General features: G+C 36.3%; 6 protein-coding genes across 7 annotated transcripts; 3 read left to right on the forward strand and 3 right to left on the reverse strand.

Moving 5' to 3' along the window:
• Window positions 1-2,344: 2,344 nt before the first annotated feature.
• On the reverse strand, window positions 2,345-3,144 carry LOC149492275 (uncharacterized). The gene is made up of 2 exons (XM_089716404.1): window positions 2,709-3,144; window positions 2,345-2,421 (listed from the first exon to the last, which is right to left on the reverse strand). Exons 1-2 carry the CDS (start codon window positions 3,142-3,144, stop codon window positions 2,345-2,347), a joined length of 513 nt encoding a protein of 170 aa, XP_089572530.1.
• A 2,827-nt stretch (window positions 3,145-5,971) lies between these two features.
• On the forward strand, window positions 5,972-8,984 carry PHOX2 (Octicosapeptide/Phox/Bem1p (PB1) domain-containing protein / tetratricopeptide repeat (TPR)-containing protein). The gene has a single exon (XM_012235886.4). It carries the CDS (start codon window positions 6,286-6,288, stop codon window positions 8,629-8,631), a length of 2,346 nt encoding a protein of 781 aa, XP_012091276.1. The 5' UTR covers window positions 5,972-6,285; the 3' UTR covers window positions 8,632-8,984.
• A 1,427-nt stretch (window positions 8,985-10,411) lies between these two features.
• On the reverse strand, window positions 10,412-11,935 carry LOC105649282 (1-aminocyclopropane-1-carboxylate oxidase). The gene is made up of 4 exons (XM_012235887.4): window positions 11,749-11,935; window positions 11,446-11,672; window positions 11,012-11,345; window positions 10,412-10,901 (listed from the first exon to the last, which is right to left on the reverse strand). The coding sequence occupies exons 1-4, from the start codon at window positions 11,851-11,853 to the stop codon at window positions 10,605-10,607; spliced, it is 963 nt and encodes a 320-aa protein (XP_012091277.1). The 5' UTR covers window positions 11,854-11,935; the 3' UTR covers window positions 10,412-10,604.
• A 3,024-nt stretch (window positions 11,936-14,959) lies between these two features.
• On the reverse strand, window positions 14,960-16,474 carry LOC105649284 (uncharacterized). 2 transcript variants are annotated; one of them, XM_012235889.4, is made up of 2 exons: window positions 15,923-16,473; window positions 14,960-15,783 (listed from the first exon to the last, which is right to left on the reverse strand). In XM_012235889.4, the coding sequence occupies exon 2, from the start codon at window positions 15,724-15,726 to the stop codon at window positions 15,136-15,138; it is 591 nt and encodes a 196-aa protein (XP_012091279.1). In that variant the 5' UTR covers window positions 15,727-15,783; window positions 15,923-16,473; the 3' UTR covers window positions 14,960-15,135. The 2 variants fall into 2 exon arrangements, with proteins under 2 accessions (XP_012091279.1, XP_012091278.1); XM_012235888.3 differs by having other exon boundaries at window positions 14,960-16,474.
• A 1,382-nt stretch (window positions 16,475-17,856) lies between these two features.
• On the forward strand, window positions 17,857-20,147 carry LOC105649285 (plastid-lipid-associated protein, chloroplastic). The gene is made up of 3 exons (XM_012235890.4): window positions 17,857-18,468; window positions 19,297-19,492; window positions 19,585-20,147. Exons 1-3 carry the CDS (start codon window positions 18,044-18,046, stop codon window positions 19,897-19,899), a joined length of 936 nt encoding a protein of 311 aa, XP_012091280.1. The 5' UTR covers window positions 17,857-18,043; the 3' UTR covers window positions 19,900-20,147.
• Window positions 20,148-20,920: 773 nt separating this feature from the next.
• Window positions 20,921-26,544, forward strand: LOC105649286 (pyrophosphate--fructose 6-phosphate 1-phosphotransferase subunit beta). The gene is made up of 16 exons (XM_012235892.4): window positions 20,921-21,359; window positions 21,592-21,753; window positions 21,856-21,977; window positions 22,099-22,152; window positions 22,230-22,336; window positions 22,482-22,587; window positions 22,873-22,936; window positions 23,443-23,531; window positions 24,053-24,184; window positions 24,314-24,484; window positions 24,577-24,692; window positions 24,926-25,037; window positions 25,219-25,303; window positions 25,773-25,817; window positions 26,027-26,095; window positions 26,233-26,544. Exons 1-16 carry the CDS (start codon window positions 21,170-21,172, stop codon window positions 26,307-26,309), a joined length of 1,701 nt encoding a protein of 566 aa, XP_012091282.1. The 5' UTR covers window positions 20,921-21,169; the 3' UTR covers window positions 26,310-26,544.
• Window positions 26,545-27,927: the final 1,383 nt, after the last annotated feature.

Raw genomic sequence — 27,927 nt, forward strand, 5'->3', positions numbered from 1 at the left:
CCAAAAACACAAAAGCGTCTCTTTCTCTCATTGATGGGGGTTGAATGGGCTGATGGGCTCTCGAACTCAAACAACGGTCAACTGCTTTTGCACGGCGTAGCCCATTACTCCCAGCCTATCATTTGCTTCTATTCATTTTTTAAGATGATTTAAAAAAAAAAAAAAAAGGCCAAATGTGTAATATAACCCTTGAAATCTATAAAAAAAAAATTTTATGGTTCCAACACATTATTTTTTAATTTTATAGCTCTTGAATTTCAATTTTCCTATACTTGTGACTTATGAAGCTAATTTATTTTTTAAACTGCACGTAGTAAAATTATTATCAAAATAAATTTAAAGGATCGTAAGGTTAAAAAGTAAAGTTTTAGAAAATTATGAAGTCATTTTCAAAGTTCAAAGCAACAAAATTTTTCACAAAAGTTCAAGGGTTAAAAAAAATTAATTCAAAAAAATTTACTGTTAACTTGCTATTTAAAATTGAAAACAGAGAATAACAAGAAAATTGCTTGCAAAAATTATTCTAGGATATAAATTTTTGTACCGTTTTAGTATATTTATAATTATTAGTTACTTTTATAACGTGCTACATGTTGACTATATTCTTTGTAATTATATATTAATTTTTTATACTCATTTAGCTTTTTTATTTTTATAATTAAAGTATAAATTATTATTTAGATTGTAATAAATATAGTGATTTTTATATATACAGTAAAATATTTTTTACTTATAGGCCTTGAAGTATATTATCTTATTAAAAAAATTAATATATTTGTTTCTCCATTTAAAATAGTAATTCAAATAAGAAATATGTCATTTATATTATTTTCGATATACTGGTTTATATATTTTTTATTATACGCTGGTTGCTTTCATTTTTTTTGTTCAAGTACCAAATTGATTTATAAAAATCATTATATGGCTTTTATTTTACGTTTTATAATTAACTTACGTGTTTTTGTTAATAAATTTTACTAGAATATCTTTTAGTAAATAAATATCCTTTAACAATAAAATAAGAAATCAATTTAATAAGTCAAATTAAATATTTATAAATAATATTTTTTTTTTTATTTTTTCATCCAATCAAATTCATGAAATCATTTAAAAATTTTATTAATAAAATCATAATTCTTAATAGAAAGAATAAAATTTGAATTAAATAAGATATCAATATAATTAATTAAATTTGAGTTATTTAAAAATAATAATTTTTATTTTATTTTTTGGCCAACCAAATTAGAGTGCAATTTGTAATTAAAAAAAATTTAACCATATCCTTTTTAAATTAAAATCTTAATTCATCTAGATATATTTATTTAAAATAAATTTTTAAAAAAATTTCAAATGCCTCATATTTACATATTTTCATTTAAATTAATAATGTCGAAGATAAATTACAATAATAGAAAATAAAAATAAATAATAATAATAATAATAAATTATTAAATTATTAATAATAATTTATTTAATAATATAATGAAATAAACTATAGTTAGACATAATAAGATAATAATAGTAAAGTTTTAAATTTTTAAATGCTTAATTATATATATATATATATTAAAAAAAGTTAAAAAAATCCAATCAAATTATAGAGATATTATATATTTTTTTATGTCAAAAAATTTTAATTAACTATGACTAAAGTTATTTTAGAGTATTTTAAATTTTACAAGGACAATATAGAAAATCACATTATTCCCCTTTCATGCCCATTTTTATATATAATACTGATTTTTTTTATGACATGCATTGCACGTTGACAATGCTCGTTGTCTTTTTTACTCGTTTATTATTTATTTATTTATATAATATTAACACATAAGTCCTTATTTAGATTAAAATAAATACAACGGTTAATTTAAATATTATATTTATTGTTTATGCATTTCTAATTGAAATAAAGATTATGTTTTTGCTTGTACCTTTAAAATAATATTTTTAATATGAAATTTATCATTTCTATTCTCTTTGAAATACTTGTTCGCTGCAGCGTGAAAAGACACTATATTAATATTCATTATGATTTAAAATATAAACAATGTAAATATTCATGAATGTAAGTATTATTTTTATATTACCTTTTTGGTAACAAGACCTTGTAGACTCTATTTTTTGTGCAAACTGCCATTTTATTTTTTTTCTTTTCCGATTTTGCAAGGACTTTTGTTGTTGACATCAATATACCTCTTGATAGTGCCACATAAAGCTGTCCATAAGAGAAAGCATCTTGTGATAAATATACGCCAACATATGAGATTGTTTGTCCTTGAGCTTTATTTATTGTCATTGAATATAAACGCATTGGAAACTGTTTTCTTTTGAAACGGAATGGATATCATTCATTTTCTACAGGCGACAATGGTATTCTCAGCAAAAATACTTGTGTTCCAGCATGTTGTCCCATTGTTATTTCTGCATGAATTACATTGGTTCCAAAATTTTTTGCAAACCATTCTAGTCCCATTGTATAAACCATTTGAAGGATCTATGTTCCTAAGTAATATTACTGAACAATTTACTTTCAGCCCGAGCTTGTGCGGAGGCAAGCCATTCGGCAACAGAGTGTTCAAAAATTTCTCTTAGTAGTAATTATTCGTGTCATCTGTTGCTTCATCAAAACTATTGTAGATCTTGCTTTGACCAAGAAATATATGTACTGTCTTTTGATTTAGGCTGTCGACATATTCATTTTTTATTACCAATATCGCACGAGTTGGTCATGTATTCTACTGAGTTTGCATTATCATGCAATGATGGAAATATTACATCAATTAATGCCCTCTCGTAGTTGTCATCATTTTCATGCCTTATTACCATCTCTTCTTGTATTAGTATATTTCCTTCATCATTTGTTGGCTCTTCTCCATCACTGACTCTAAGTAGGAATTCATTGAAATATCTATCGGTTCTGGCTCTCATATTGTTTATCAATATCAACACCTCCATATTGCTCCACAAGTAAGACTCCACAAGACTTGCACTGATTGTCTCTTGTCTTGAAGCTTTAGGAACTACTGGTAACACTTGCCTGAAATCTCCCTCGAACACTATTACCTTTCCTCCAAATGGTTTAGCACATTCTATTATATCCTTCATACTTCTATCGACTGTCTCTACTGCTAGTCTCTTAGCCATAGTTGTCTCATCCTATATAATAAGTTTTGCCCTGCGGATTAATTCTGCCTGTCTGCGTTGTTTGATATGCCACCTAAACTTGACTCCATTGGATTCAATGGTATGCTGAATCGTGGGTGTGCGGTCCTACCTCCTGGCATTATTATCGCGCTGCACCTGAGGTTGCTGTTGCAAGCACTATATTTCCTGCAGATCTTTCATTTACAAGTAGTGCCCGAAATAAAAATTTCTTCCCTGTCCCACCTGGTCCATCCACGAAGAAGGCCCCATGGGTGTTTGAGTTCACCCTGTCCAATATCACTCTATATGCATTTAGCTGCTCATTTTGCAATTTTGAAACTGCATCAATGTCCTCTTGAGGTATTTCAACTGTCATTTCATCTACAATTTCTTTTGAGTTACTGATTGATTGATGTGTTTGATCTTGTGCTATCTCGGGCAAGTCATACTTCTTAATTTCTTTTCCCATACTCTGCAAGTGATATTCTATGCTCTTCAATACGTATGAGATCTGTGTATGTATTGATTTCGGGTGCAACCTACTGAAATCATCTGACATGGCATCAAAGTAATCATCCCATAATTTCCTCACATCTGTTGGCTCACAGTATACTAATATTGTAGCAAAGAGTCTCCTTAATTCTCGTGGCTTCTGGTATGCTACTGCTTCTCCCACGCAATGCGATGCACTTTGATTTGATTCAAGTAGTTCACTTTTGGTTCCTGAGTCCTTGAATATTTGGCATGGAAAACTGTCTACTGTTAATATATCATCAAATGATTGTGGGCCCTTTACATGGCTTAAGGGTAGTCTCAAGTAATACCTTTCCCCCCTTAATTGGATTCGTTGCATTTACACGCCCTATTACTTGCCTCTTCTTCTGCGTAGACTATACTTTACCTTGCTTGTTCCACACATAATGCTCAAAAAATTCCCTGTAAAGTATTTCTCTTTCTTCTGCATCGATAGAGCATCTTCTGAAATACTCTGTAAGCAATGTTCTTGATACGTGATCCCCTCACTTTCCAAAAATGATACCATCTGTTCATTTGGTAAATGCAGTTGTAAATTGATAAAAGTTTTATTTCATTCAGCTCAAACTCATAGATCCTTCACATTACTTCTTGAGTAGACACCTATCTTGCATCTTGAAATTGTCGTATCTCATCTACTTCTTCATCTTCATTGGAGACATATACTGCAACTCTGTCGTGCCCTTTGTAGATATATTTGTATAGATATTTGACTCCTTTTAGGCCAGCACAAACCTCAAAATTGATATGGCAGTTGTATCTTGTTAAAAGATATGAATTATAAGGGATAACCCGTCTGTTGTCTAACCTATTATTCCTTGTTGTGACCTGTACCAATGATTTTCAAATACAATATTTGGAATTTATAATTAATTGTCTTTATTTTTTATATTAAAAAAATTAACACAAGTAATATGACATACCTCTCGTCCGTTGTTTGGTCTATTGTAAGTAGGGTATTAACTCTTTTCCTTGTGTAGTTTTTGAAGAGTATTATCTCGGATAACGAAACCTGCAATATTTATCATTTATCGTACAAGGACATTTTGCATTTTGTTCTCCGCATGGCCCGTGCATCATGTGTTTCGCAACTATTTTATACAGTTCTGGATATTGCTCCTCATTCAGTAATTCTGCACTTACATGTTTGCCAAAATCGTTTGGACTTGTTAATTTGTATGATGGTTGAAGAATGGTTAACATATGTGCATGTAGCAATCCCCTCTTTTGAAATTCATTTACATGCATGTGTGCTACAACTTTGCCGAAGATCTCTTTCTTGTACAACTGTTCTTTTAAGTCTTGCAGTTTCGCTCGGAATACTCTAGAAGTCAAGTCTGGTCTGTCTTGAGCTATTTGTGGTGGTTTCAGCTCCTGCTTAATCTCTTCCCGTTCCGGATTGCATGTAATTGTAATGAAAAGATCTAGCTTGCTATACTTTTGTACCATAGCCATTGCATCAAGATATTGTTTTCGCATATCTCTCGGGCCTCCAATAAATGATGCTGGCAACACAGACCCCTTACCCACTTTCTTCCCTCTTGTTTCTCTTGCTTTAACAATGTCCACAATTTCTTGATATAATTTCGACCTGATTTGTGCCTGTTGTGTTCTGAAGTATACTTTTGTACCATAGTCAAGTCTTGTTGTCTCTAGTTTGATATACATGTTCACAACAAATTGTTGCAATAATCGTTCAGCCATAAGGAGCACTGATTCATCAATTTCTCCAACTTGCAATTTATAGCAATAATACTCCCGACATGACACTTTATTCGGTCCATCTCTTCTGATAACTGGATTTATTTTTAATAGCATATTTGTTAGTGTTAGTTCAATGCCAATGTATAATATTGATTTTATGAGTTAGTATTTTTTTATATAAAAATGTAATTTATATTGTTCATAGCTTTGTGTGGCCTCTGCAGCTGACGTGTTGATGAAAGAATTTTTTTTTTTTAAAATAATTTACTTTTTAACGATGTTTCAGCTGATGTGGCTGGTCAGATAGTGTTTGCCTTTTCAAAAATTCCTATTTTCATTTTTTTTTTTTTTCCATCTCATTTAGCTTCACTTTGTAACGAAAATTCCGTTACTCCATCTCAAAAAATTAAAATTACCGATTTGTATTACATCTAACAGCCACGCGTCGCACCAGCAACAAAGAGATTCAAGGAGATCCCATGGCCCATGTCCGACATGATGGTTATCCAATTGGGCAAGGGAAGTCAAAATCTTTTGTGCCATGGTAAGACGATCCAAGGGTTCGTAATGATGCATATCTCATTTGATTAAATTCCCTGATCCTGATGAGCATGTCTTACCGTCTAGGGTTTCAGCTCCAAAAACCCATTTCCTCCACTTGGCTGAACTCTTGTTAGACACTTTCTCCTAATTACTATCTACTGCTATTTCTATTTCTCTCGGCCTCACCTCTTGATAATTTACAAGCTGCAAACTTCAAGCTTCAACTTGTCAATAATGGTTCTGTAAGTAGTCTTTTCACTCTGTTATCGCTACTGAAATTCTCGTATAGAATCCCTCAAAGATTGCTTTTTCAATTTGATTCTGATTGAATATATATAATCGTGTTTGAGAGTTAATTTTATGGGGAAATCGGGAGGTAGAAAAAAGAAGGGCAGTGGTGGTTTAAACCAAGTATCTGATGGTGGTAAAATTTCAAATTCAACAACCGTCCCAAATGCAAATGGTGCTGTCGATTTCGACTCGTCAATATTCTTGAAAAGAGCCCATGAACTCAAAGAAGAAGGGAACAAAAGGTTCCAAAATAAGGATTATGTGGGTGCCCTTGAGCAGTATGATAGTGCTCTCCGCTTAACTCCCAAAACCCACCCTGATCGTGCTGTGTTCCATAGCAATAGGGCTGCTTGCCTAATGCAAATGAAACCTATTGACTACGACACTGTTATCGCCGAGTGTACTATGGCCCTTCAAGTGCAGCCTCGGTTTGTTAGGGCTCTCCTTAGGAGGGCTCGTGCATTTGAGGCGATAGGTAAATATGACATGGCGATGCAGGATGTTCAGGTTTTGTTAGGGGCTGAACCCAACCACCGTGATGCTTTAGAGATTGCCCGGAGATTGCGGACTGCATTGGGCCCTCGACAGGAAGCTCAGCAGGACCTCCAAAGTCGCCCTTCTCCTGCTGCACTAGGGGCATCTGCAGTTCGTGGTGCGCCAATTGCTGGTCTTGGGCCTTGTTTACCAACTCGACCGGTGTCCAAAAAGGCAGCGAATTCCCTTGGTGGATTGACTGTATCTGCTGGTAATAAGATTGAAAAGCCTCCAGTGAATCTAGTCAGTGACAATGGTCCCGACACCAAAGCTCAGTTACCAAAACTTGTGTTGAAGCCTTCGAGTGGTTCTCCTAAACCTGGGGCCAATCTAGCCAAGGATAGCCATGGAGAACAGTCTTTATCTTCATCTATGCAATTGCCAGTTCATGGCCATGCATTGGAGGTCGCAGTTCGGTGGAGGCCATTGAAACTTGTGTATGATCATGATATAAGGCTTGCACAGATGCCCGTGAATTGTACTTTTAAAGTGCTGAGGGAGATTGTGAGCAAACGTTTTCCATCATCAAAGTCAGTTTTGATCAAATACAAAGACAACGATGGTGATTTGGTGACTATAACATGTACAGCTGAACTCAGATTGGCAGAGTCCTCTGCAGATAGCCTCTTGCCTAAGGAGCCTGACACAGATAAAACTGATGCAGCTGGAATGTTAAGGTTGCATATTGTTGAGGTTAGTCCAGAGCAAGAGCCCCCTCTGTTGGAAGAAGAGGAGGACAAACCTCTTGAGACTCAAGAGACCAAGGGGGATGAAAGTGGTTCTCACTCCTCACTTGGTGAATCTGTGCTTGAAGCAGACGATGCAGAAATTGATAAGGAAGAGAAAGAAGTTACTAAGGACAAAACAAGAGTTTCAGAAGATCTAGAAGGCAGAGAAATTGAGATGGATGATTGGCTGTTTGAGTTTGCACAGCTTTTTAGGACACATGTTGGTATTGACCCAGATGCTCATGTTGACTTGCATGAACTTGGGATGGAGCTGTGTTCTGAGGCTCTTGAGGAGACAGTGACAAGTGAAGAAGCTCAAAACCTCTTTGACAAGGCTGCCTTAAAATTCCAGGAGGTGGCTGCTCTGGCTTTCTTCAATTGGGGAAATGTTCACATGTGTGCAGCAAGGAAACGGATTCCCTTAGATGAGTCTGCTGGAAAGGAAGTAGTTGCAGCACAACTTCAAGTGGCTTATGATTGGGTCAAAGAGAAATATTCCTTGGCAAAAGAGAAATATGAGGAAGCACTCTTGATCAAGTCAGACTTCTATGAGGGGTTGCTTGCACTGGGGCAGCAGCAATTTGAAATGGCAAAACTTCATTGGTCATTTGCACTTGCTAAGAAAATAGATCTTTCCAGCTGGGATTCTACAGAAACTCTTAAACTTTTTGACAGTGCTGAGGAGAAGATGAAAGCAGCAACTCAGATGTGGGAGAAGCTTGAGGAGCAGAGAGCAAATGAGCTAAAAGATCCAAGTGCAAGCAAGAAGGAAGAATTGTTGAGAAGGAGGAAGAAACAAGGAAGTGTTGAAGGTGAGTCCTCTAGCAGTGGTGGTCAGGGTGAGATTTCACCAGAAGAAGCGGCTGAACAAGCTGCGGTGATGAGATCACAGATACATCTCTTCTGGGGTAATATGCTTTTCGAGCGATCGCAAGTTGAATGCAAGTTGGGGATGGATGGCTGGAAGAAAAACCTCGATACTGCAGTTGAACGCTTTAGGCTTGCTGGGGCTTCTGAGGCTGACATTTCAATGGTTTTGAAAAATCATTGTTCAAATGGAGATGCAAAGGAAGCAGATGAGAAAAAGATTCAGAATGCTAACACTGACACTGTTGGGGAAGCAGAGAAGAGCGAGGAAACTGATAAAGTATGAGGGGACTAAAAAGTGCTCAAATTTTCTCCATATGCCATGGCAGCATTGAATTACATCCATGTATTCTCCTTAATAATGGATCTGAAATAGAACAAGAAGTGTTTCTTCTCAGCTGAAAAGTTGGAAATTTTTGTTTTTGGGAATTGAGAATTTTGGTTCCAACATGGAACAATCAACATTGGTGTCCTCGAGAGATATTGTTTTCTAGGGCGTCCATGTTTGCTTCGAGGTGATGTTTTTTGTTCACATACTAGCGAGTTTCTCTGATTTTTGACGTTAGTACTTCATCTTACTGTGGTCTATATCTGCAATTCTTGATTTTTATGGAACATAACTTATTTCATTGTTTGAAATTATCCATTTTTTCATTCTAAACAGAATCTCTAACAATTCATTGATATAATTTTGGTTTGTTGGATTCCTGGCTGTGGCATGCAGGAAAACTTCTCGTGAATTATTGAGAAAGTAAAGAAAAAATTTATTTTCTTTGCAACTAGGGGAAGTTCCATTCAGAATTAGTTAGATTCATTAAAAGTTAAAAAGAATGAACCCCTGGGAGGAGCTCTATGCATATGCCATGAAGATACTTGTAGACATGTATCTTTCCATCTGTTCTGTTGGCATAGAATTTAGCGACTATATATCTATGCTTGTAGTTGATGTTTCTACTTGGTGGTGAAATATTGAGAATTGAATAACAGAGGATAATGGAACTGGTTCTCTGAAATTGTTTCTATGCTTGATTCATGATTGTAGGGTCTAAACATTTAGGTGAATTAATATAATGTGTTTGTTAAAGTAACCAGTAAAATAGATGTTTTTCAGACACACAAATAGGACGGATCCTCACATGTCCCTAAAGATAGCAGAATAAGCAAAAAGTTGCTATCCCATCTTTGCTGTTCCACTGCGCGAGTATTTTAGACATTCTTTGGGCGCTTGTCATGCTGGAGCAGTCAAGAAACATAAAACAAACTTTTTTGGACCGTGATACAATTTATGCATGCAGCGTATGAGCGAGCTAGTTTCGACAGGCTTGAGTACCTGTTTTGTGGTATTTTGTAGGAGAATGTTTGTTTTTGAGAAAAATTTGCATTTCAGGTGTCCAATGTAGATGGTGTTAAGGAATTGGAAGAGAAGATATCTTTCATTGGCATGTGAAGCTTGGAACACGTTATTTTCATAAATGATTTTTTTTTTCATGAGAAAGAAATTTTGTTTTTATTGTTATGATCATAAAATAAATAAGTTACATTTACGAATGAATCTGCAATTGCAACTCTGTAAATTTGAAAAGGGGTTACTTCATATAATTTGTGTCATATTTTCATAAAGGGGGTTTGTTTAGATTTGGTTGTTTGGTTGATATGTGACTTGGAACATTTAATGTTGGGGGCAAGTTATGATGGGATCAATTTATTTAATTGTTCAATTACTTTCTCGTATGAATTAAGAATTATGATAATGTTTTAGGTGAAAAGTATGGTATATAAGAGGAATGGGCAAGTGTGAAAGAGACATGCAAATGAAATTAGTATAAGGTTAGATGAATAATAAAGCACTTCCTCCGGTCCGTTATGATCGTTAGGACCGGACAGAAGGCTATACATATATAAGAATAATAATATTGGCCTCTTTCTTATCATCGAGAGGGAACATCAAATACAATTCATTCAGTTATTTGTACGGTTTCTGAATATGGTAAATTTTAATTTATTACATTCTATATAAATAAATGAAATAAGGAAGATGTGACAGAAGGGAAATAATAAATAAATACTTAAAACAGAAGCCAGAGCAGATGGAATATTAATTACGACGTACACATTCATATTCATAGAGGGGTTCTTGTTCACCTTCTAAATTAAAATTTAAATTCCACAACGCACACATCAGAGGCACAATACATTTATTTAATATAAAGGCTGGATTACTACCTAGTAGCGCACACTCAATTGGTTTATTTTACATAATTAAGCAGTTGCAATAGGATCCATATTAACCATTGTCTTCATGGCCTCAAATCTGGGCTCCTTGGCTTGGAACTTGAGACCAGCATACAGCTTCATATAGTCTTCGAACACGAATTTTGGATAGTCATACTCCGTCGTCGCTTTCCCTTCCCCTTCCCCTTTCCCAACCAATTCAGGAGCTGGATATATTACTGCATCGCTCCCTGGGTTATAGAACGATGCTATCGACATTCTCGTGCCGTCCTTCTGAGCAATCACCCGGTGCATCACACTCTTGTATTTCCCGTTCGTGATCACCTGTCGTATTTCAATTAATTTCTACGTTATTTATGGGAAACGACAGGCTAAATAACAACGACAAACTCTTTGATTTTGCTGATATCTCCCAGATGAAAAATTGTATATACCTCAAGTTGGTCGCCTAAGTTGACGACAATAGAGTGTTTCATGGGAGGCACGTCAACCCATTGGCCATCCTTGAGCAGCTGGAGACCACTCACCTTATCGTCTTGAAATAGTAAAATGATGCCACCTGCATCTGTGTGGGCCCTCAGCCCCTTTATAAGTTCAGGCTTTGGGCATGGAGGATAGTTGCTGACTTTAGTCCCGAAGGTTGGTCCTTTTGATCCATAGAATACCTTTTTCAGGTACCCCTTCTCTAATCCAAGATTCTCGCACAGCAACTCCAGTAGAAGCTCTGCCATTTTCTCCAATTCTGCTGCAAACTCCTTCATTGTCTTCCTGTTCACGTTACTTGTTACATTAATCTTCTCTTAACTAGTTCATAATTAAAACTGAATGAATGAAAAAATTATATATACTATAGGTGAGCCACGGCGACCTGTAATCTTGATGAAGGTTAGGAATTTCTGCCAGGTTGGAGACAGGAAGGTGGCGCAAGAAGAAGGTGCTTTCCCAGTCCAAGTCATTGATTTCAGACTCGACAGCCTCAAGACCCTTACTGGCTACCATCTCCTTGAACCTTTCCTCCATACACTTTCTGTAGTGTTCCTTTGTCAGTCTTTCCACAGTGTCCATCAGCTCATGAGATATTCCATGGTTCACCAACTATATAATATATGTGTAGTATACATATCAGTCACAATAACTATGCATAACCAAACATATATATACAGGTACGTACCTCAAAGAAGCCCCAATTCTCGCAGGCATCTTTGATCATGTCCATGGTTTCTTTTCTCCCTTCACCACTAAGCTTTGACAGGTCAATAACTGGAAAGTTCTCCATTGAGTTTCACTCTCTCTCAAACTTGTCACTCTATGTATGTAGGCAATAACTGTAGTGTATCGTGTGAAATGAAGTGTATGGGAAGCGGCAATTTATAGACGTGAAAGGAGATGCAGAAAAGAAAAAAACAAAAAAAGCTTGGGGCAAGATTAAAAAAAAAAAAAAGAAAAAGAAATTAGAAAGAAACAGGGAGTCGTGGAGAATGTATGTATATATGAGGACGACATCCATCCTCGATGGACCCCTACCAATACAGTCTTTTGTCTGGTGAGCATTACTGTTCTGATGTTTCCAGACGTGAAGTTGGGAGTGAGAGAGACCCCACTCCACTCGCAATATAAATATGACTATAGTACAGTACTTGAGTTAAACTCAGTTGCTAATTTCTTGAGGCTTGACCAATGGTCTGCTTCTTTTTCCCATATTAATGCTCGCTCCAATCATTTTATCTTCTTTTTCTAATTCATTCCATTAATTAAAACAAAAAGTTTGAAGCTTTCATATCTAATCACACCTTCAAAAAGTAATATATCTCCTATCCTAATGTTTCCCATTCATAAAAAATATAAATGCCGACAAATATTATAGAGGCCGCCTTAATATTTTTTTCACAGCGTTCAAATTCGATTACTGTACCAATTGTGAATTAATGAGTAATTAGTCAACAATTAAGATATTGTTAACTTTAGACTGATTAATTAACGACTAAAACGCAAGTCAAAATAATAAACGAGGGGCATGGCCTTTTCAGTTTCCTCCAACATATTACTACAACTACTAAAATTGGACATAAAACGTACTCATACATACATACTTTCCACATTGTTGAATGCTTAGAGTCTCAGATAATTAATCATTGATTTGTGCCAAATTCTGAAATTGTGGGAATTGACTATCCAAGAAAATCACATATCTATGGATAAAGTTTCTATTTTCTAGTCATTTCTATTGACCATATCTTATCATATAATATAAAAATTAAATATAAGTCATCTTTTCGTGAGGAATACTCACTCGTTTATTTAACTATTCAAATGGGTAGTTAGGCATACAAGTAGTTTTTTTCAGTTTTTATAATAACTAATCAAACATTAATAATTTTTCTGTTATTTTCTTTGTCGTTAAGTCATGATACTAGTACGTAATTCGCAAATATATGTTAAGGACAGGTATGCATGGTCAAACTTTAGATATTAAAAGTGAAAATAAAACTAATTTAAAAGTATTAGATATATATAATATCTGAAATTATAAATAAAATTCAAGGGAAATATATAAATTTTGGAAAATTTAGGAGCCACAGTTTCCAAATTTATCACTAGTTATGTCCTATGTTATGAAATAAAAATCTGTTGGCAATGAAACATAGCACATGTGGGATACTTTGGAGCACGAATGTGTATATGTGTAATGTTGTTCCAGGTTCTTTGAATTCCTTTCTTTTTGTTCAAAGAAAAGAAATGAGTTCCTTGTTAATTTGCTGGAGCAGCTTTATTTTGTTCAACATTGAAATTATTATGCAAACTGAGTGCTTATGCTTTTAAAATGACCAACTCTATCTGACCAATCAAGTGCAACTGTGCCTAACCTTTATTTTTTTTTTTTATTTTTTGAATTGAATGTGGATATGCCCATCTCGACATTGATGGATGATGATATGGGAAAATATTTTATTACATTATATGTGAGATGATGAGAATAAAAGAGGATGGCATTGTCATGCCTGGCCACTTCATAATGTCTTTAAGTTAACAGCGGCAAGTTAAAGGGACAGACATTTTTGTTGGTTGGATTGGATTAGATATATTTTTCTTCCTTTCTTTCCTGTAAGACCCAAAGCCAACCATAAGTAGAAATAGTGTCCAGTAACTTCATTGAAAGTTGTTCATCTTTCTTCCAATTTAATTTATATATGCAATATTATAAAAAATACAAATCAAATGGGTCTAAATCTGGGAAGAGGTCAAAGTGGATCCCATCTTTCTGCTTTTGATCAATTCCCTCTCTTGTGTATACTGAACGTCTGATTGATTGATCATTCGCGTTTCAACCCTCCCCATGTGATTGTCCAAATCAAATGCATTCGCCCTTCCTATTATTCGCTTCTTTCTTTCTACTCTAATTACCTAAAGCTAGCTATAGACAGTTCAAGATAACAGAGAATACCAAACAGTAGCAATTCTCGCAAAAAGCCAAAAAGGTTTCAATTCAACAAGTAATTCCTGCAACCTTTTTAATTTTAGCTTTCTTTCCTCCAAGACGACAGAGATGGAGACGACATTATTCGAGGCTTTGCAAATTAAAACTAGACTACATAAAGTAGAAAATGATGGAACCACTATCAGTGAATTTAACAAGGGTTTTTTTTAGAATTAGGTATTATGAGATCCTTGCACGTACAAGCTGTAACTGAGTGGTGAGAATCATTATATCCATGTATGCATGTATTGCATAAGCAGGCTTCCTTCTTTACTTATTCTTCATGTTGTTCGTAATGTCCCTGATGCACTTGTACTTTTCAAAAGTGGATTACTTTGCTACACGCCTGCTTATGCTTGTGCTTATGCTTATGCTTATGCTTATCCAGATGCCAATTTCCCAACACATAACACAACACAACACTACACTATCACATTCACTTCAGATATTTTGTTTCCCGTTTTACCGCTTTTTTATTTTTCCTCCACTTCTATGGGACTTCAGATACTAATTTCATTCTCCAACTGTAAAGTCAAGGTAGCCTAAAGCCCAAATGTTGAATGTGCAAAGCCCACCCTTCTTGTTTGTTTCTAGTCTGTTGCAGCCCATTATTAAAAAAGCTTCGACTTACTATTATCTAAGATCTTACGCACGCTCCTCCACAGATCCATCAAGCTGCCGGCCCACATTTTTTAACTCTTCAATTTTTTCTTTTTTCCTTCTGTTTTTCATCTTCATTTATACAAGTTAAATTCTTACTTGTTCTGTTCAAACATTACATTAAATTAATCTAAAACCTCATCAAATCTCTCGGTAATGAAAATTTTAAAGAGGGACAATCATAAAATTTAATATGTTTTTAAAAACATAAAGAGAGACTAATTATATTTCGCAAGTGAGAGCACCGTACTATAATTTTCTTTTTCAAATATTTTTCATATGCCAAACGAAAATAGTAACAGAACAAGTCCATGCTGAAAGTCAATGGAAAAGAAAAAATTAAGGCAACGAAGACAAACTATTGATGATCTCGAGGCATCATTAAACGAACAAACAAACAAATTGATGGTGATGATCAAACTGCTAGAAAATGTCGAGAATCTCGAGGATTAATCGATTACAAAGGGGGCAGGACCCTCGATTCAGCCAAACCTCTCTCGAACACACCCTGCAATATGTATGCCCACATGGGATAAACGCCGCGCCCTTTTTCCTTACCATGCACACGCAGCACACTGTATCGCTCCCCACTCCTCCTCCCTCCTTCTCTCCCCCGCCGATTTCTCCATCCCCAACCTCACTTTCCTCTAACAGCCTCATCAAAGATACCCTCAACGGCGTTCCCGGCGCTGTCATGCTATCCGCGTTGCCGTTTGATCCATTCATGCTCGATGCCTCCCGGAATTGACGTTCAGCGGCCAATGCTGCCGCCAAATTCATACCTGAAGATGCCGGGATCGGAAGACAATCCGGATCCGATATTTCTTGGGAGGGAGTCGGACCAGTATTTACGACCTCTGTTTGTTGCTCCCGTGGCTCTTCCTCATCGTCTCTGACGCTAATGGTGGTAGGTCTGAAACCCCACGTGGCCCCACAACAGGCTAAGCCTCTTAATCCTAACCGTTCCTTCAGACCCATCCTGGTCGTTCTTCTCCTCCCATCTACAGTATCCATTTGCTGTCTCAGCAATCCAATAATCGTTATCACCTCCCTTTCTCTCCGTGCCGATTCCTGCAATATCACACTGAGTTGACTCATTTTTGTTTTTCTTTAGCCAGACAGAATTTGAGAACCCAGAGAGAATAACAAAGAGGAATGGCAAAAATAAGAAAATAAAAGAATAGTAGTAGATATTAAGAGAGGCACATACAGATAGATAGTTTTGATCAGATTAAAGAATGAAGAGGCGTGCATGGAAATCTCGTGAGTTAATTTCTTCAAGAATGAGGAATTTAATTGTACACCGCTCTTCCCTCTTTGACTTCATGGGAATGAAAAGGACAGGGCAGAGAGGATAGAATTATTGTACTATGGATTATGGAAAGCAAAGAAAGCATTATTAGTACTGTTAGATCGCAGATTGAGATTCGTTACTGAAGTGTGGGTTTGTGAGTTGGTCATTGCAAAAAGGCATATGGAAATTTTGGAGAAGCAACAAGGACAAAATAGAATAAGAAGAACAGCAAAAGAAAGCCATGGCTTTGCTTTGGACTTGGAGAAGCACTAACTTCCCTTTCTTTTTTTTTTCTTTTTTTTTTTTATTTGTTTAATAAAGAAAAATAAGATGCTACTATAAGTTAGTAGGGTGTTTATTATAATACTAATGATTATGATAATCCTGATTAAGGAGAGGTCTCGCCGGCCAAAAATGGTCAAAAGCCATTGGAGCTGGCACAGCAACTGAGGTATTAGATACCAAGTGGCAGTTACCATTGGTGCGTTCGGGATATCTTTGGTGGAAAATCCCTTTCTTTGATCTAAAATTTGTTTATCTAATCTATCTTCCATGCTTTTCTTTCTCCAATGATTTTATATAGCTTCCAACAGTATCTTTAGAGGAGGATATGAAATAAAACGTCGTAATAACAGCCATTAATTTATAGTTAGCAAAAGTGCAATTAATTAATTCTGTACCTACAAATAAGGCAACGTCATTCCTTCCTAAGGCTTCCAAAAGCTTTTTCGTTTGGAAATTTGCGTTACGGTTAGGTTAGCTAGTTGACTTTTCCTTTTCATCAAGTGATTTACTTTAACTAGATGCAGCCAAATGGAGTAATGGGCTTTCCCTTTTCCTCCGGAAGGTACATGAAATTTTTTAAGTGATTGTTGTGTTCATATTATATACGTAGTAGAGAAAGAGACACAGCTGGATATGGTTATTGGTTCTTCAAATTTGCGCAGCGTCCTACCAATTGTTGATCATATCTTTTTTAATTCAAATCTTTGTCATTTTGCGTTTAGTGTTTTTGGGATCAATGATTGGTGGGTAGTGTACTACTACAGCTGATTACCAGGCCTTTGGTGGTGGACTCCACCCAGAAACAGAGCATATCCATTTCCGTTCACCCAACCTACCCTAAAGCCCCATATGCCCTTCCTTTTCTATTATTATTATTATTATTATTATTATCATTTGTAAACAGTTGATCAAAGAAAATCAAAATCTCACTAGTTTATAAATCCTCTCGAGTCTTGTCACATGAGCAGCACCAAATCGTATTTCATAAATATATTAATGGTGAGGACTGAGGATAAACTATGGACTGGACTTTAATGAAATGGAAAGAGGAAGAAGTGAAGGTTAACTAAAATGGGCCGAAGAGGAAATTACAAACCGAGTGTCATTGTTCATTATCATCGAGGGATGATTGTACTTATGGACCCATTCTTATGGGCCATGAAATGGGGCTTTTAGTAGAAGCCTCGTGACCCAATCCAATGAAGCAGCAAAGTTTAACACGGTTGTTACTTGTTACAAGCAAATTTTTGGCTGCTGGATTTTTTTCTTGACCTACTTGCCCATCCACCACCCATTTGTTTTTTCAAAACTAAAAAGCCGACAAGTCGACAACTGACCAATTGAAAGTTCCAGAATCGGTTCAGTGTTGTTTGACATGCAAATAACATTCCATAATTTCTGATAAATAAAACCATCCAAATATTTCCTGCCTCATAACTCTTGTTTGGCTCCGGTTTAATTTCTTCTTCGTCCGCGCCACGCGTCGCCATTTTAGCCCAACTTTCTTTGCCCTTCTATTTTGTCTTCTAATTATTCATCCTTTTCTAAAATCGACTGAAATAAAATTAATTTGTCTGACAAGAAAGGGATAAAATGGTCTTTTCGTTGATGTCTGAATTCCCAGCGGTGCTTTAGGGCTTACGACGTTTGCATTTTGAGGTCATTCATCACCGACTTGGGAGTTGGAAGAGCAGGGACTTCGATATTCTATAACTACCCCTTGTTGATCTCAGCATCAAACGAACCATTCAAATGGCTACTACTACCATCTCTCAATTGAATCACTTCCCCTGCAAGACTCTGTCTAAGACCCCTCCAAATTCCCAATTCAATTCAAGGCCCTCAGTTCTCCCTTTCCCTTCGATCAAGCTCGCCAATTCCATCTCCAAATCCACGCTTGGAAGGCCCGCCTTCTTAGTTAGGGCCGTCGACGACGATGGTGAGTCGGCCTCTGAAGCGGTGGCGGTGGCTGAGGTCGAGGCGCCCAAGGAGCCATCGGAGGTTGACGCCCTCAAGAAACAGTTGGTGGATTCCTTTTATGGGACCGATCGCGGATTGACTGCGAGTAGTGAGACTAGAGCTGAGATTGTGGAGCTTATTACGCAGCTTGAGGCCAAGAATCCAACTGCTGCACCCACTGAGGCCTTGACTCTGCTCAACGGAAAGTGGATTCTCGCGTAAGTTTCTTGTTCTGTTGCTCTTGCTCACAAATTTTCTTTCAGTATTTAGAATACAATTATGGAATTGGAGGTCAGTTCAGCCTTGACATGCTTTGATCCATCAAATATCTTATCAACTGCTCGATCACGATGATGTGAATCAGAATTCCACAGTTTAACTTTTCCTGTTGTTCTGTGATGATATTGAATTATCCCTTCTGTGAAAAAATTTGATCTTGTTGTAATTTTCTTATGAGAAATTCTCACACTGTTTTAAGAAACTGTCATCATTCTTTTGTTTTGGGAACTTGAGAGAACTAGGATAGAACAGATACAAACTCACATAGCCTAAGAACGTTCCTTTGTTTTGCGAAGTAGGTGACAACTTACAGACTCTCCGGAAACCATCATTTTTTTCATCTAATTGTGCTCTAGCAAGTATTATTTAACTTAAATGTGGGAATAAGGATTGTGCTCTCATTTTAATGCCTGTTTCGCCTCACTTTAGAAGTATGTTGTTAAATAAACTTTAATATAGCCTAGATTTTATTATTCTTAGAATTTTTTTAATAGGAATACACCCTAACTGGTCCTAATTGCTTTAAGTCCAATAACCATCGATTTGGGCCACCTTATTTAGAACCGACCCTTGGGCGAATAGGTTATTAAAATAATCTAGCATATGTTTGCTATAAAGACTTTGATTTGGCAGCAGGCTATTACATAATCTTTTATCGGGTTATTTGCTCAAGGAAATCATTATATTTCAATCCAGGCTTTCCTAGGACTTTACTCATTTTATTCTCTCTGTTGGGACTCATATATACAGTCACTGTTCTCCTGCAGGTACACTTCTTTTTCAGGTTTGTTTCCCTTGCTTTCAAGGGGTAGGCTGCCATTGGTAAAGGTGGAGGAAATATCACAGACAATCGATTCAGAGAATTTCACTGTTCAGAATTCTGTCCAGTTTTCCGGGCCACTAGCTACCACTTCTATCTCCACAAATGCCAAATTTGAAGTGCGAAGCCCCAAGCGGGTGCAGGTTTGTTTCCACTTTTCCCATATTATGCCCTATTTGATTTTATTAAAAGGTAAGACATGGGTCTTATTTATTCATGAATCTGTTTTGTATAGATCAAGTTTGAAGAAGGTGTCATTGGGACTCCCCAGCTCACGGACTCCATAGTAATACCGGAAAATGTGGAATTTCTGGGACAAAAGATTGACCTCACACCCCTTAAGGGCATATTAACCTCTGTCCAAGACACAGCATCATCAGTTGCAAAGACCATTTCAAGCCAGCCGCCATTGAAGTTTCCAATCTCAAACACTAACGCCGAATCATGGCTGTTGACCACATACCTCGACGAAGACCTTCGAATCTCAAGGGGTGATGGTGGCAGCGTGTTTGTTCTCATCAAAGAAGGCAGCCCCCTCTTGAAACCTTGAACCTCGTGTAAAACTAGTACTGTTTTATCAATCACAAATAAGTAAAGAAAAGTAGAAAGTGCTTTTTAATGTATTACTGTATATAAACTAAAATTTGGGGTGCTTGTTAATCTATTACTGTATATAAAGTAAAATTTGTAATATGTGACAATCGGATGTAAGACGAGTAACATGTCTTGACAGATGACTTGTGTATGTTGAACTGGTTTGTAGTGTTGTTATAAGAATTCGCTTATCCTTCTCGAATAGTATAAAGGGTTAATTGCAATCTTTTTATTTAGCGTTTGAAACTTTCTAAATTTTTTTTTATTTTGATTTATGAACAGAAAGTTTTTACAATCTGACGTCTATCTGACCATCTGAGAATCTGAGCTTACACAATCAATCAAAATTAGCTCTCAGCACAAACATAATATGATCAAATTGTATAATGTAAAGGGTCGGGTTTGGTTTCAAACTATAGACGTGTGTGGTTATAGTTGACAATATTGTCAACGTTGACAATGTTAACTTGACGAAATGGTAGAAATTTTTACAGTTTAATCCCGTTTTCCTGATAAAATAATACTATTATAACTGTCAATCGTTGTGTCCTCGTTAAGCTTCTAAGGTTGGCTAATTCAAGATTTAACCCAAACCATCTCTATTTTTGGAGCAAGAAGAAAAATCCAAACACGAAGAATTTACATTTTTCGTTTCAGCCCACAGTATAATTGTCAATGCGGTAGTCTTTACTTTCTCCGGTTTTCACTTCTGTTGCGATTTTTAGTTTCCCAGGTTATAATGCAGGTGGCGGGTTTAGTCGTACAATTAATTAGTAAAAATTCATTTATTTGCTGCATCAAACACAAATACATCCCGAAAATAATTAACTCATTCAAAATAATCAATAAATAATTTTATCATCTTTTTATATAAAATCGTCGGTGCTTTCGATTCACGCGCTCACCAACCAGATGAAGGTTCGGTGAGCATAAACTTTGATGCCAACCCTACGCATCACTCCTCAAATCTAAACCGTCCAATTCCTACCAAAATAGGTCCCAAATTGTGCTACGTGTAGTGTATCCACCCTTGATTTTCCTGTAACCGGAGGGCAACCACCTTTCCGGGGCGGAGAGTCCTACGACCCGAAAGTCCAAAAGACCATCTCACCCTTTCAACTCTGGATCTTTTTATGATATGACATATAAATTCTACTTTCTTCTCCTACTCTCCCACTCCAACACTCACCCCTGCAACTAAATTAAACCTAACAGCTTCAACCTACATGGCTCCTTCCTTTGTACTTAACGGCGAGCTTCCCGCTATCAAGTCTTCTCCGGCTGTGGGACGCGTCGCTTCTGTTTACAGTGAAGTGCAAGCCAGCCGTATTGACCACGCGCTTCCTCTCCCTTCTGTCCTTAAAAATCCCTTCAAAATCGTCGAAGGGCCTCCAAGCTCGGCAGCTGGCAATCCAGGTTCCTTTTATCTTTTCAGTTTTAACTTTGATTCATTGCGGATCAATTTTTAGTAGTTATGTAAATCCCCTAACTACTTTTAAATCTCTCACTCATCTTTTTCCCGGGAAAAATCGAGTAGACTAGTTTTTTGAATTTTGGCTCCTTTAGCTAAAACGACTGTCTTGCTTCGCTTTTGGCTAGTGCTGTGAATAATTTTTGGAGTTTTCTATCTATTGCTTGTTGTTTGCAGATGAGATCGCCAAGCTATTTCCAAATCTGTTTGGGCAGCCATCCGCAATGTTGGTGCCAAACGGGGCTGATTCAGTGAATCCGGATCAAAAGCTAAAGATTGGCGTTGTTTTGTCCGGAGGTCAGGCACCTGGAGGACACAATGTGATTTCTGGAATCTACGGTGAGGATTTTGTTGATAAGGCTATTTAAATATCATTGCATTTAGATTTTTCCCTCTTGCCTCTTTTTTAAAAAGTTATGTTGTTGTTGTTGGTCGTGCTAGATTACTTGCAGGACCGTGCAAAGGGAAGCATATTATATGGGTTTAGAGGTGGTCCTGCTGGGATCATGAAGTGCAAATACGTAGAGTTAACAGCTGATTATATCTATCCCTATAGAAATCAGGTAATTTTCTTTAGTGGTGAGTATGCGATTGTTGGAATACGACACAATTGACTCCCTCTAGAAATTAGCTTAGACTTTGTAGCTATTGAGTAATAGAATACTCATCAATTCAATTGTTCAGGGTGGCTTTGATATGATCTGCAGTGGGAGGGACAAAATTGAAACACCTGAGCAGGTGGGACTGTTTTTTTTTCTCCTTAGTTTGTTTTTGCAAGTAAAGGGACATGGAGATTAAGTAGGTGTGAACTGCAGTTTAAACAAGCTGAAGAGACTGCATTGAAGCTTGACCTAGATGGACTTGTCGTTATTGGTGGAGATGATTCAAACACTAATGCTTGCCTCCTTGCTGAAAACTTCAGGTATGTGATGTATAATCTTTTTTCATTGGAATGGTATTTCGAAATGGCTCCCATTACTGCAATGTTAAGAAGAGAAGTTTTGCTTCATCAGCTTGAATAAAAGTCCTATTAATTTAACTCACATTTCCTATAATTGTTTAATCAGGAGTAACAATATTAAAACTAAGGTCATTGGATGCCCAAAGACTATTGATGGTGATCTGAAATGCAAAGAGGTTCCAACCAGTTTTGGGTTTGATACTGCATGCAAGGTGATTAAAATAACTCAAGTTTTAAATTATAAATGCATCATTGACATATCGAACTTTCTAGTCTTATATCATGTATAAAAGTTGTATGGTATGTAGTTAATTGATTGGACTCTTTTGTTATGAGGGAGAAAACGGTTTCAAATAAGTCCATGTGATTTTTTAATATTGTTATATACCAGGAATTGTTGCATCTGGATGATTGCAATGCCACCACATCCATTTTATCTAATGCTCTACCCATGTCTAAATGGTGCATGATAACCGTAATATGTTTGGTGCATGCAGATATATTCAGAAATGATTGGAAATGTTATGATTGATGCTCGATCAACTGGAAAATATTATCACTGTAAGTAAAAGGTCGAATACAATTTGCAAAAATTAATAATCTTTTCTCCATTGATGAATTTGAAACTATGCTATTATTAGTACTAGTTACTAAATCATCATGTTGGCAAATAGTCCTTGGTGTGCATAGTCATGCTGATTTTAGAAGTCTACTTGATAATCAAGTACTTAATTTTGTAATTTGTTGCTTGAATTTCCCTATAGAAATGGGGAGACAAATATTTGGGTTTTTGAATTTGCTTTCACTTTTGCTTGCCCAAAGGTGAGATGGCTCTAGAAATTTTGGTTATAGGCTTAATTATTTTTGCTCATGATTAAGTGTGAAAATCATGGAATTCAATTTTCCTTTGGTTCATTTTTCCCACCCTAAATGATGTATTCTTTACCTTCTGTTCTTGCATCAACACATTTACATGTTTTAAAACATCCCTTTTTTTTTTTTTACTGAATACTGAACTATTTGTTTAAGAGTAAGTAATTTTGAGCTTTGATCTGTCATGACTGCAGTTGTAAGGCTTATGGGGCGTGCAGCTTCACACATTACCTTAGAGTGTGCTTTGCAAACTCATCCAAACATTACAATCATTGGAGAAGAGGTATATGTTTCAATTTGTTTTCACAGTTTTGAATTAATTGCTGCTTCAGTTGCATTTGGCTACTAACAATCATCAGCATATTATTACCAGTCATTAAAAAGTTTGAATTGGGGATGGGTGAAACTAACTAGTCATTTTCTGGTTGAAATGCCTTAATTTAATCTGTTGTTAGTGGTGTTGAAACTTTTAAGTGATTCCCCCCCCCCCCCCCCCCCTCTCTTTCACTTTATTGTGGGTTTTCCCCTAAGTTGAACTGTACAAGTTGGTCCATTAACTAACCTTGTTGTGCTCGAGTTTAAGTTTGATAGTTGAGCTAAGATATATATATATATATATAGAGAGAGAGTTGTTCTATCAGCTGGATGTTTGATACATTAAGGCTGATCTTGATTCAAAGGACAGTGAATAGTTTGCAAAAAGTGTTGGCAATTTATTTGCTGTGGTATCACATGGTGCATTTACTTGTCAATTTTAGAGAAGTTACTGATGTATATTTGCTGCTTTACCTTATCTTGTTGCAGGTTGCTGCTAAGAAGCTGACACTAAAAAGTGTTACCGACTATATTGTAGATATAATCTGTAAACGTGCTGATCTGGGTTATAACTATGGTGTAATCCTTATACCTGAAGGTCTAATTGATTTCATTCCTGAGGTACTGCTCGTAAATCTTGACACTTGCTATATCACCTACACACCACGCACGATGTGTTATCAATCCCATGTTTAGTGCTGCACAGGAATCTTTCCTTGTTAATTGGCACATTCTCTTGTTACTCTGCAGGTGCAGCATCTCATTGCAGAACTGAATGAAATTTTGGCCCGCGAAGTGGTGGACGAAGGTGGGCTATGGAAAAGGAAACTTACTAATCAATCTCTGCAGCTTTTCGAATTTCTACCACAGGCAATTCAGGAACAGTTGATGCTGGAAAGAGATCCACATGGAAATGTCCAGGTATTTATCATGTAATATGTTATTGCTTCCTGTTTCTGTACTGGATTATTACTGAGCATTGTTGTTCACATTGTCTCTGTTTCTATATTTAGGTTGCCAAAATAGAAACAGAGAAAATGCTTATTCAAATGGTTGAAACTGAGTTGGAGAAGAGGAAGCAGCAAGGCTCATATAAAGCCCAATTCAAAGGACAGTCCCACTTCTTTGGGTAATTATCTCCTTTAACTAAACAGAGAATTTAAATTACGAATCAATATCCGGATTCCATTTGTATGAGATTTTTTCTTTCTTCTGGTCTCAAGGTTATGATTCATGTACTCAAGTGATGTGTTTATTAGTTAATTATATGTTATTTGTTAGTACATATGAATTTGCATTGTGCACATCCTCCATGAGTCTCTTTATAAGATTTTTACCTAATATTTCATTTCTACTACTCAGTTATGAAGGAAGATGTGGTTTGCCAACAAACTTCGATGCTATGTATTGCTATGCTTTGGGCTATGGTGCTGGAGCTTTGCTTCAGAATGGAAAAACTGGGCTGATATCATCAGTGAGTAGCTTTACCTTGCATTTTCATTTGTTCTTGATCACTGTTCATCTCTGACTTCTATCATTCTTCAATTCTAGAGTGGTTCCTGGCTACCTAGGTTTTCCTATTCATTTAAAAAATCAAAGAAACTGATGCCTCAGTACTGAATTAATGTTGCAACCTATTGTTATTGTATCTTCAGGTTGGGAATTTGGGGGCACCTGTTGCAGAATGGACTGTTGGTGGCACTGCACTGACTTCTTTGATGGATGTGGAGAGGAGACATGGTATGCTTATATCTTTCTATATTCTTCTCTCTCTCTCTCTCTCTCTCTCTCTTTCTCTCTAATGGGAAGAAAAGAAGATTCATATAATATCAGTATCCCTTTCCTTTGACTGCTGATAGAATAGTTGCATTTCCTGCTTTGGCATAATCTTGATATAAACCATGCTATATAATATTCCATGGATGGAGTGCATGCGTGAAACTCTTTTGGTGACTCCACTTATTTAGTTTTCTTTTAACTTAAAAATTGAATGCTGTTTATTTGCTGTAGCTGTGACGTTGAATGTCATACATGAGAGAGTAAATCAGATCAGAATATCCCTAAAACTTATTTTTGTTTGAGTGTTCTAGCAACTTTATTTTTGCCATTCTTTCAGCAATTTTATTTTCATCACTTTTTTCCCCATTGGAGCATTTGGATTAATCTGAAAGGGGGTTTCTCTTTTTCTTTCCTTGTTTTCTTTTGGCAGGTAAATTCAAGCCCGTGATCAAGAAGGCAATGGTTGAGCTTGATGGTGAGAATCTGTTCTCATGCACATTCACTTTATGCTGATTGCATAATGGAATTCCACTTTGCTGCCAATGATTTGTTGACCTTAGTATTTATTCAGTATAATGTACCAGTAATTATTCAACGTAACATACCATTTTCTTGTTTTGATCTATCTATATTCTGCAAAGAAATTTTCGGGAGCAAAATTACTCACTACGAATGAAATTTCAGGTGCACCATTCAAGAAGTTTGCATCATTGCGAGATGAGTGGGCACTCAAGAATCGATACCTTAGTCCTGGTAGGTTAAGATGACTGGGCATTTCTTTCTTGATATGATGTACTGAATTCCTTTGTAAAATATGCACTATTTTTCTAGGCAATTCAGGCACAACTAAGTTGAGATTATGTGATTAACACTCTAGTAATTGATGTCAGGTCCTATCCAATTTATGGGCCCAGGGTCCGATGCCGTGAGTCACACGTTACTGTTGGAATTGGGAGTTAATGCTTAGGTATAATTGTGGGCCTGCTGATTGGTGGAAGCTCGAGTTCTACTGGTGCAATTCTACTTTTTGTTGCTTTTATTCAATGCCTCTTTTTTTAAGCTGATATCTGAGTGTAGGATTCTGGGACTTCTTTAAAGTTTTAGTTGGATGGTAGTCCATGGACTTGTACATTTGAAGTGTGATTGCTGTCAGTGAATGAATAATAATAATAATATGATGCAAGCATAAGTTTTGATTTTAAGATATTTTCTTAGCTGTCCCACTTGCAATTTAAAGCCACTGGTTGCATTTTTTTTTTTTTTTTTTTTTTGATGCAAGTATTATAGTCAAGTATTGACGATTGACATGATATTTTGTTAGTTTAACCGATGTGGGAGAAATCTTATTGGTCCATTGAGCACCGGGGCTGCCTGGTGAAGACCCGGAAACAATCTTGCTAGTTGCCTTTTTTAAGCCTTTCGACTTCTTGAGAATTGCAACGACATTGTCAAGCTGACCTAGAACCATAGGATACACTTTTCTCTGTTAATGATTTATAAATTAATTTTTTTATAAATGAAAACAATCGAGTGATTGTGAAAGAAGCTTAAACTGCTATTTAGAATTTACTTGTAAGCCATATAGGATTTTAGTGGGATCGCTCTGGAATTACCGGGGGATCTTTGTTTGTTGAGTGAAAGAGACAGCGGACCAACTAAGATCACATTTTCCATATCGATGCTCATCATTGGACGACACCTATGACAAACAAAATCTTTGTTGCCCATGTATTCATGATCTCTTCTTTAATCCATACTAAGCTAACTCCCATGAATACATGGCTTCAGTGTCACTGATGACGCGAATTGTCATACCTGAACGCATCCGACCCTCAAATGTGAATTTTGAATAGTGAATAAAAATTAGACTTAGGTCTTAACACGCGAATTGATGCGCAAAGGTTGCATGCGAAGCCAAACAGAAGAAAATAATTGCAAATTTAAAAACAAACGGTGAAGCCCAAGGCCTAGTGCTCTGAGCCACTTCACTTGGTTAACTAAATCGGGCTGTGTAGTAGACCTTACTCATATTGTGGACCCAACCACCACCAACTGTTTGTTTGGTCTTTACATTTGAAATTTTACAGATTTGAGGACAATTAATTTAAATTTTATTGAGAATAATAATTATAAACAACATTTTACATTGAACTGTAATTATCATCTTTAAATGCAGCAGCGATCTAAGAGCCACATGGTTGGCTCTCTTTTTGTAAGCTTTATATATATCCACTGAAGATTTCAATAAGAAAGGAAAAATATCACCATCGTCCTTATACCAATTAAGCGAGTGGTTGTTCGTGATTTTTCCTGAAAAATATATAAAAAAAAAGATTATTAACTAAATAATCAATCATGGGGTAATCTTTATTTAAGAAAAGAAAAGGTATAGCTAAATGACAGAGTATAATCAAAGCAGTAGCTATCAAAAGGAGGAGTATGCGTTCGAAAGGTGGACCCAACAACACGTTAATGAAAATAATGGTGTTTTGTGCCTGCACATGCTCATCATTTTCCCTACAAACAAAACCCCATTATGCCATTCGCACACAGCTTGAAGAAGACCAACCACTTCAATATCTCTT

This window comes from Jatropha curcas, chromosome 11, assembly GCF_041381405.1.
Source record: "Jatropha curcas cultivar XTBG-Jc1 chromosome 11, XTBG_Jcur_1.0, whole genome shotgun sequence".
NCBI classification, from domain to species: Eukaryota; Viridiplantae; Streptophyta; class Magnoliopsida; order Malpighiales; family Euphorbiaceae; genus Jatropha; species Jatropha curcas.

What these genes read in the sequence shown, in the direction of transcription:
- LOC149492275 (XM_089716404.1), bottom strand. Translation starts at nt 3,144, where the DNA reads ATGGCTAAGAGACTAGCAGTAGAGACAGTCGATAGAAGTATGAAGGAT. An exon ending in GACCAACTCGTGCGATATTG is followed by an intron (nt 2,422 to 2,708) that starts GTAATAAAAAAT and finishes TAATTCATGCAG; the next exon opens with AAATAACAATGGGACAACAT.
- PHOX2 (XM_012235886.4), top strand. Translation starts at nt 6,286, where the DNA reads ATGGGGAAATCGGGAGGTAGAAAAAAGAAGGGCAGTGGTGGTTTAAAC.
- LOC105649282 (XM_012235887.4), bottom strand. Translation starts at nt 11,853, where the DNA reads ATGGAGAACTTTCCAGTTATTGACCTGTCAAAGCTTAGTGGTGAAGGG. An exon ending in AACCTTCATCAAGATTACAG is followed by an intron (nt 11,346 to 11,445) that starts GTCGCCGTGGCT and finishes TAACGTGAACAG; the next exon opens with GAAGACAATGAAGGAGTTTG. An exon ending in ACTTAGGCGACCAACTTGAG is followed by an intron (nt 10,902 to 11,011) that starts GTATATACAATT and finishes GAAATACGACAG; the next exon opens with GTGATCACGAACGGGAAATA.
- LOC105649284 (XM_012235888.3), bottom strand. Translation starts at nt 15,810, where the DNA reads ATGAGTCAACTCAGTGTGATATTGCAGGAATCGGCACGGAGAGAAAGG.
- LOC105649285 (XM_012235890.4), top strand. Translation starts at nt 18,044, where the DNA reads ATGGCTACTACTACCATCTCTCAATTGAATCACTTCCCCTGCAAGACT. An exon ending in AACGGAAAGTGGATTCTCGC is followed by an intron (nt 18,469 to 19,296) that starts GTAAGTTTCTTG and finishes GTTCTCCTGCAG; the next exon opens with GTACACTTCTTTTTCAGGTT. An exon ending in GAAGCCCCAAGCGGGTGCAG is followed by an intron (nt 19,493 to 19,584) that starts GTTTGTTTCCAC and finishes TGTTTTGTATAG; the next exon opens with ATCAAGTTTGAAGAAGGTGT.
- LOC105649286 (XM_012235892.4), top strand. Translation starts at nt 21,170, where the DNA reads ATGGCTCCTTCCTTTGTACTTAACGGCGAGCTTCCCGCTATCAAGTCT. An exon ending in GGATGTGGAGAGGAGACATG is followed by an intron (nt 25,304 to 25,772) that starts GTATGCTTATAT and finishes TTCTTTTGGCAG; the next exon opens with GTAAATTCAAGCCCGTGATC. An exon ending in GAATCGATACCTTAGTCCTG is followed by an intron (nt 26,096 to 26,232) that starts GTAGGTTAAGAT and finishes AATTGATGTCAG; the next exon opens with GTCCTATCCAATTTATGGGC.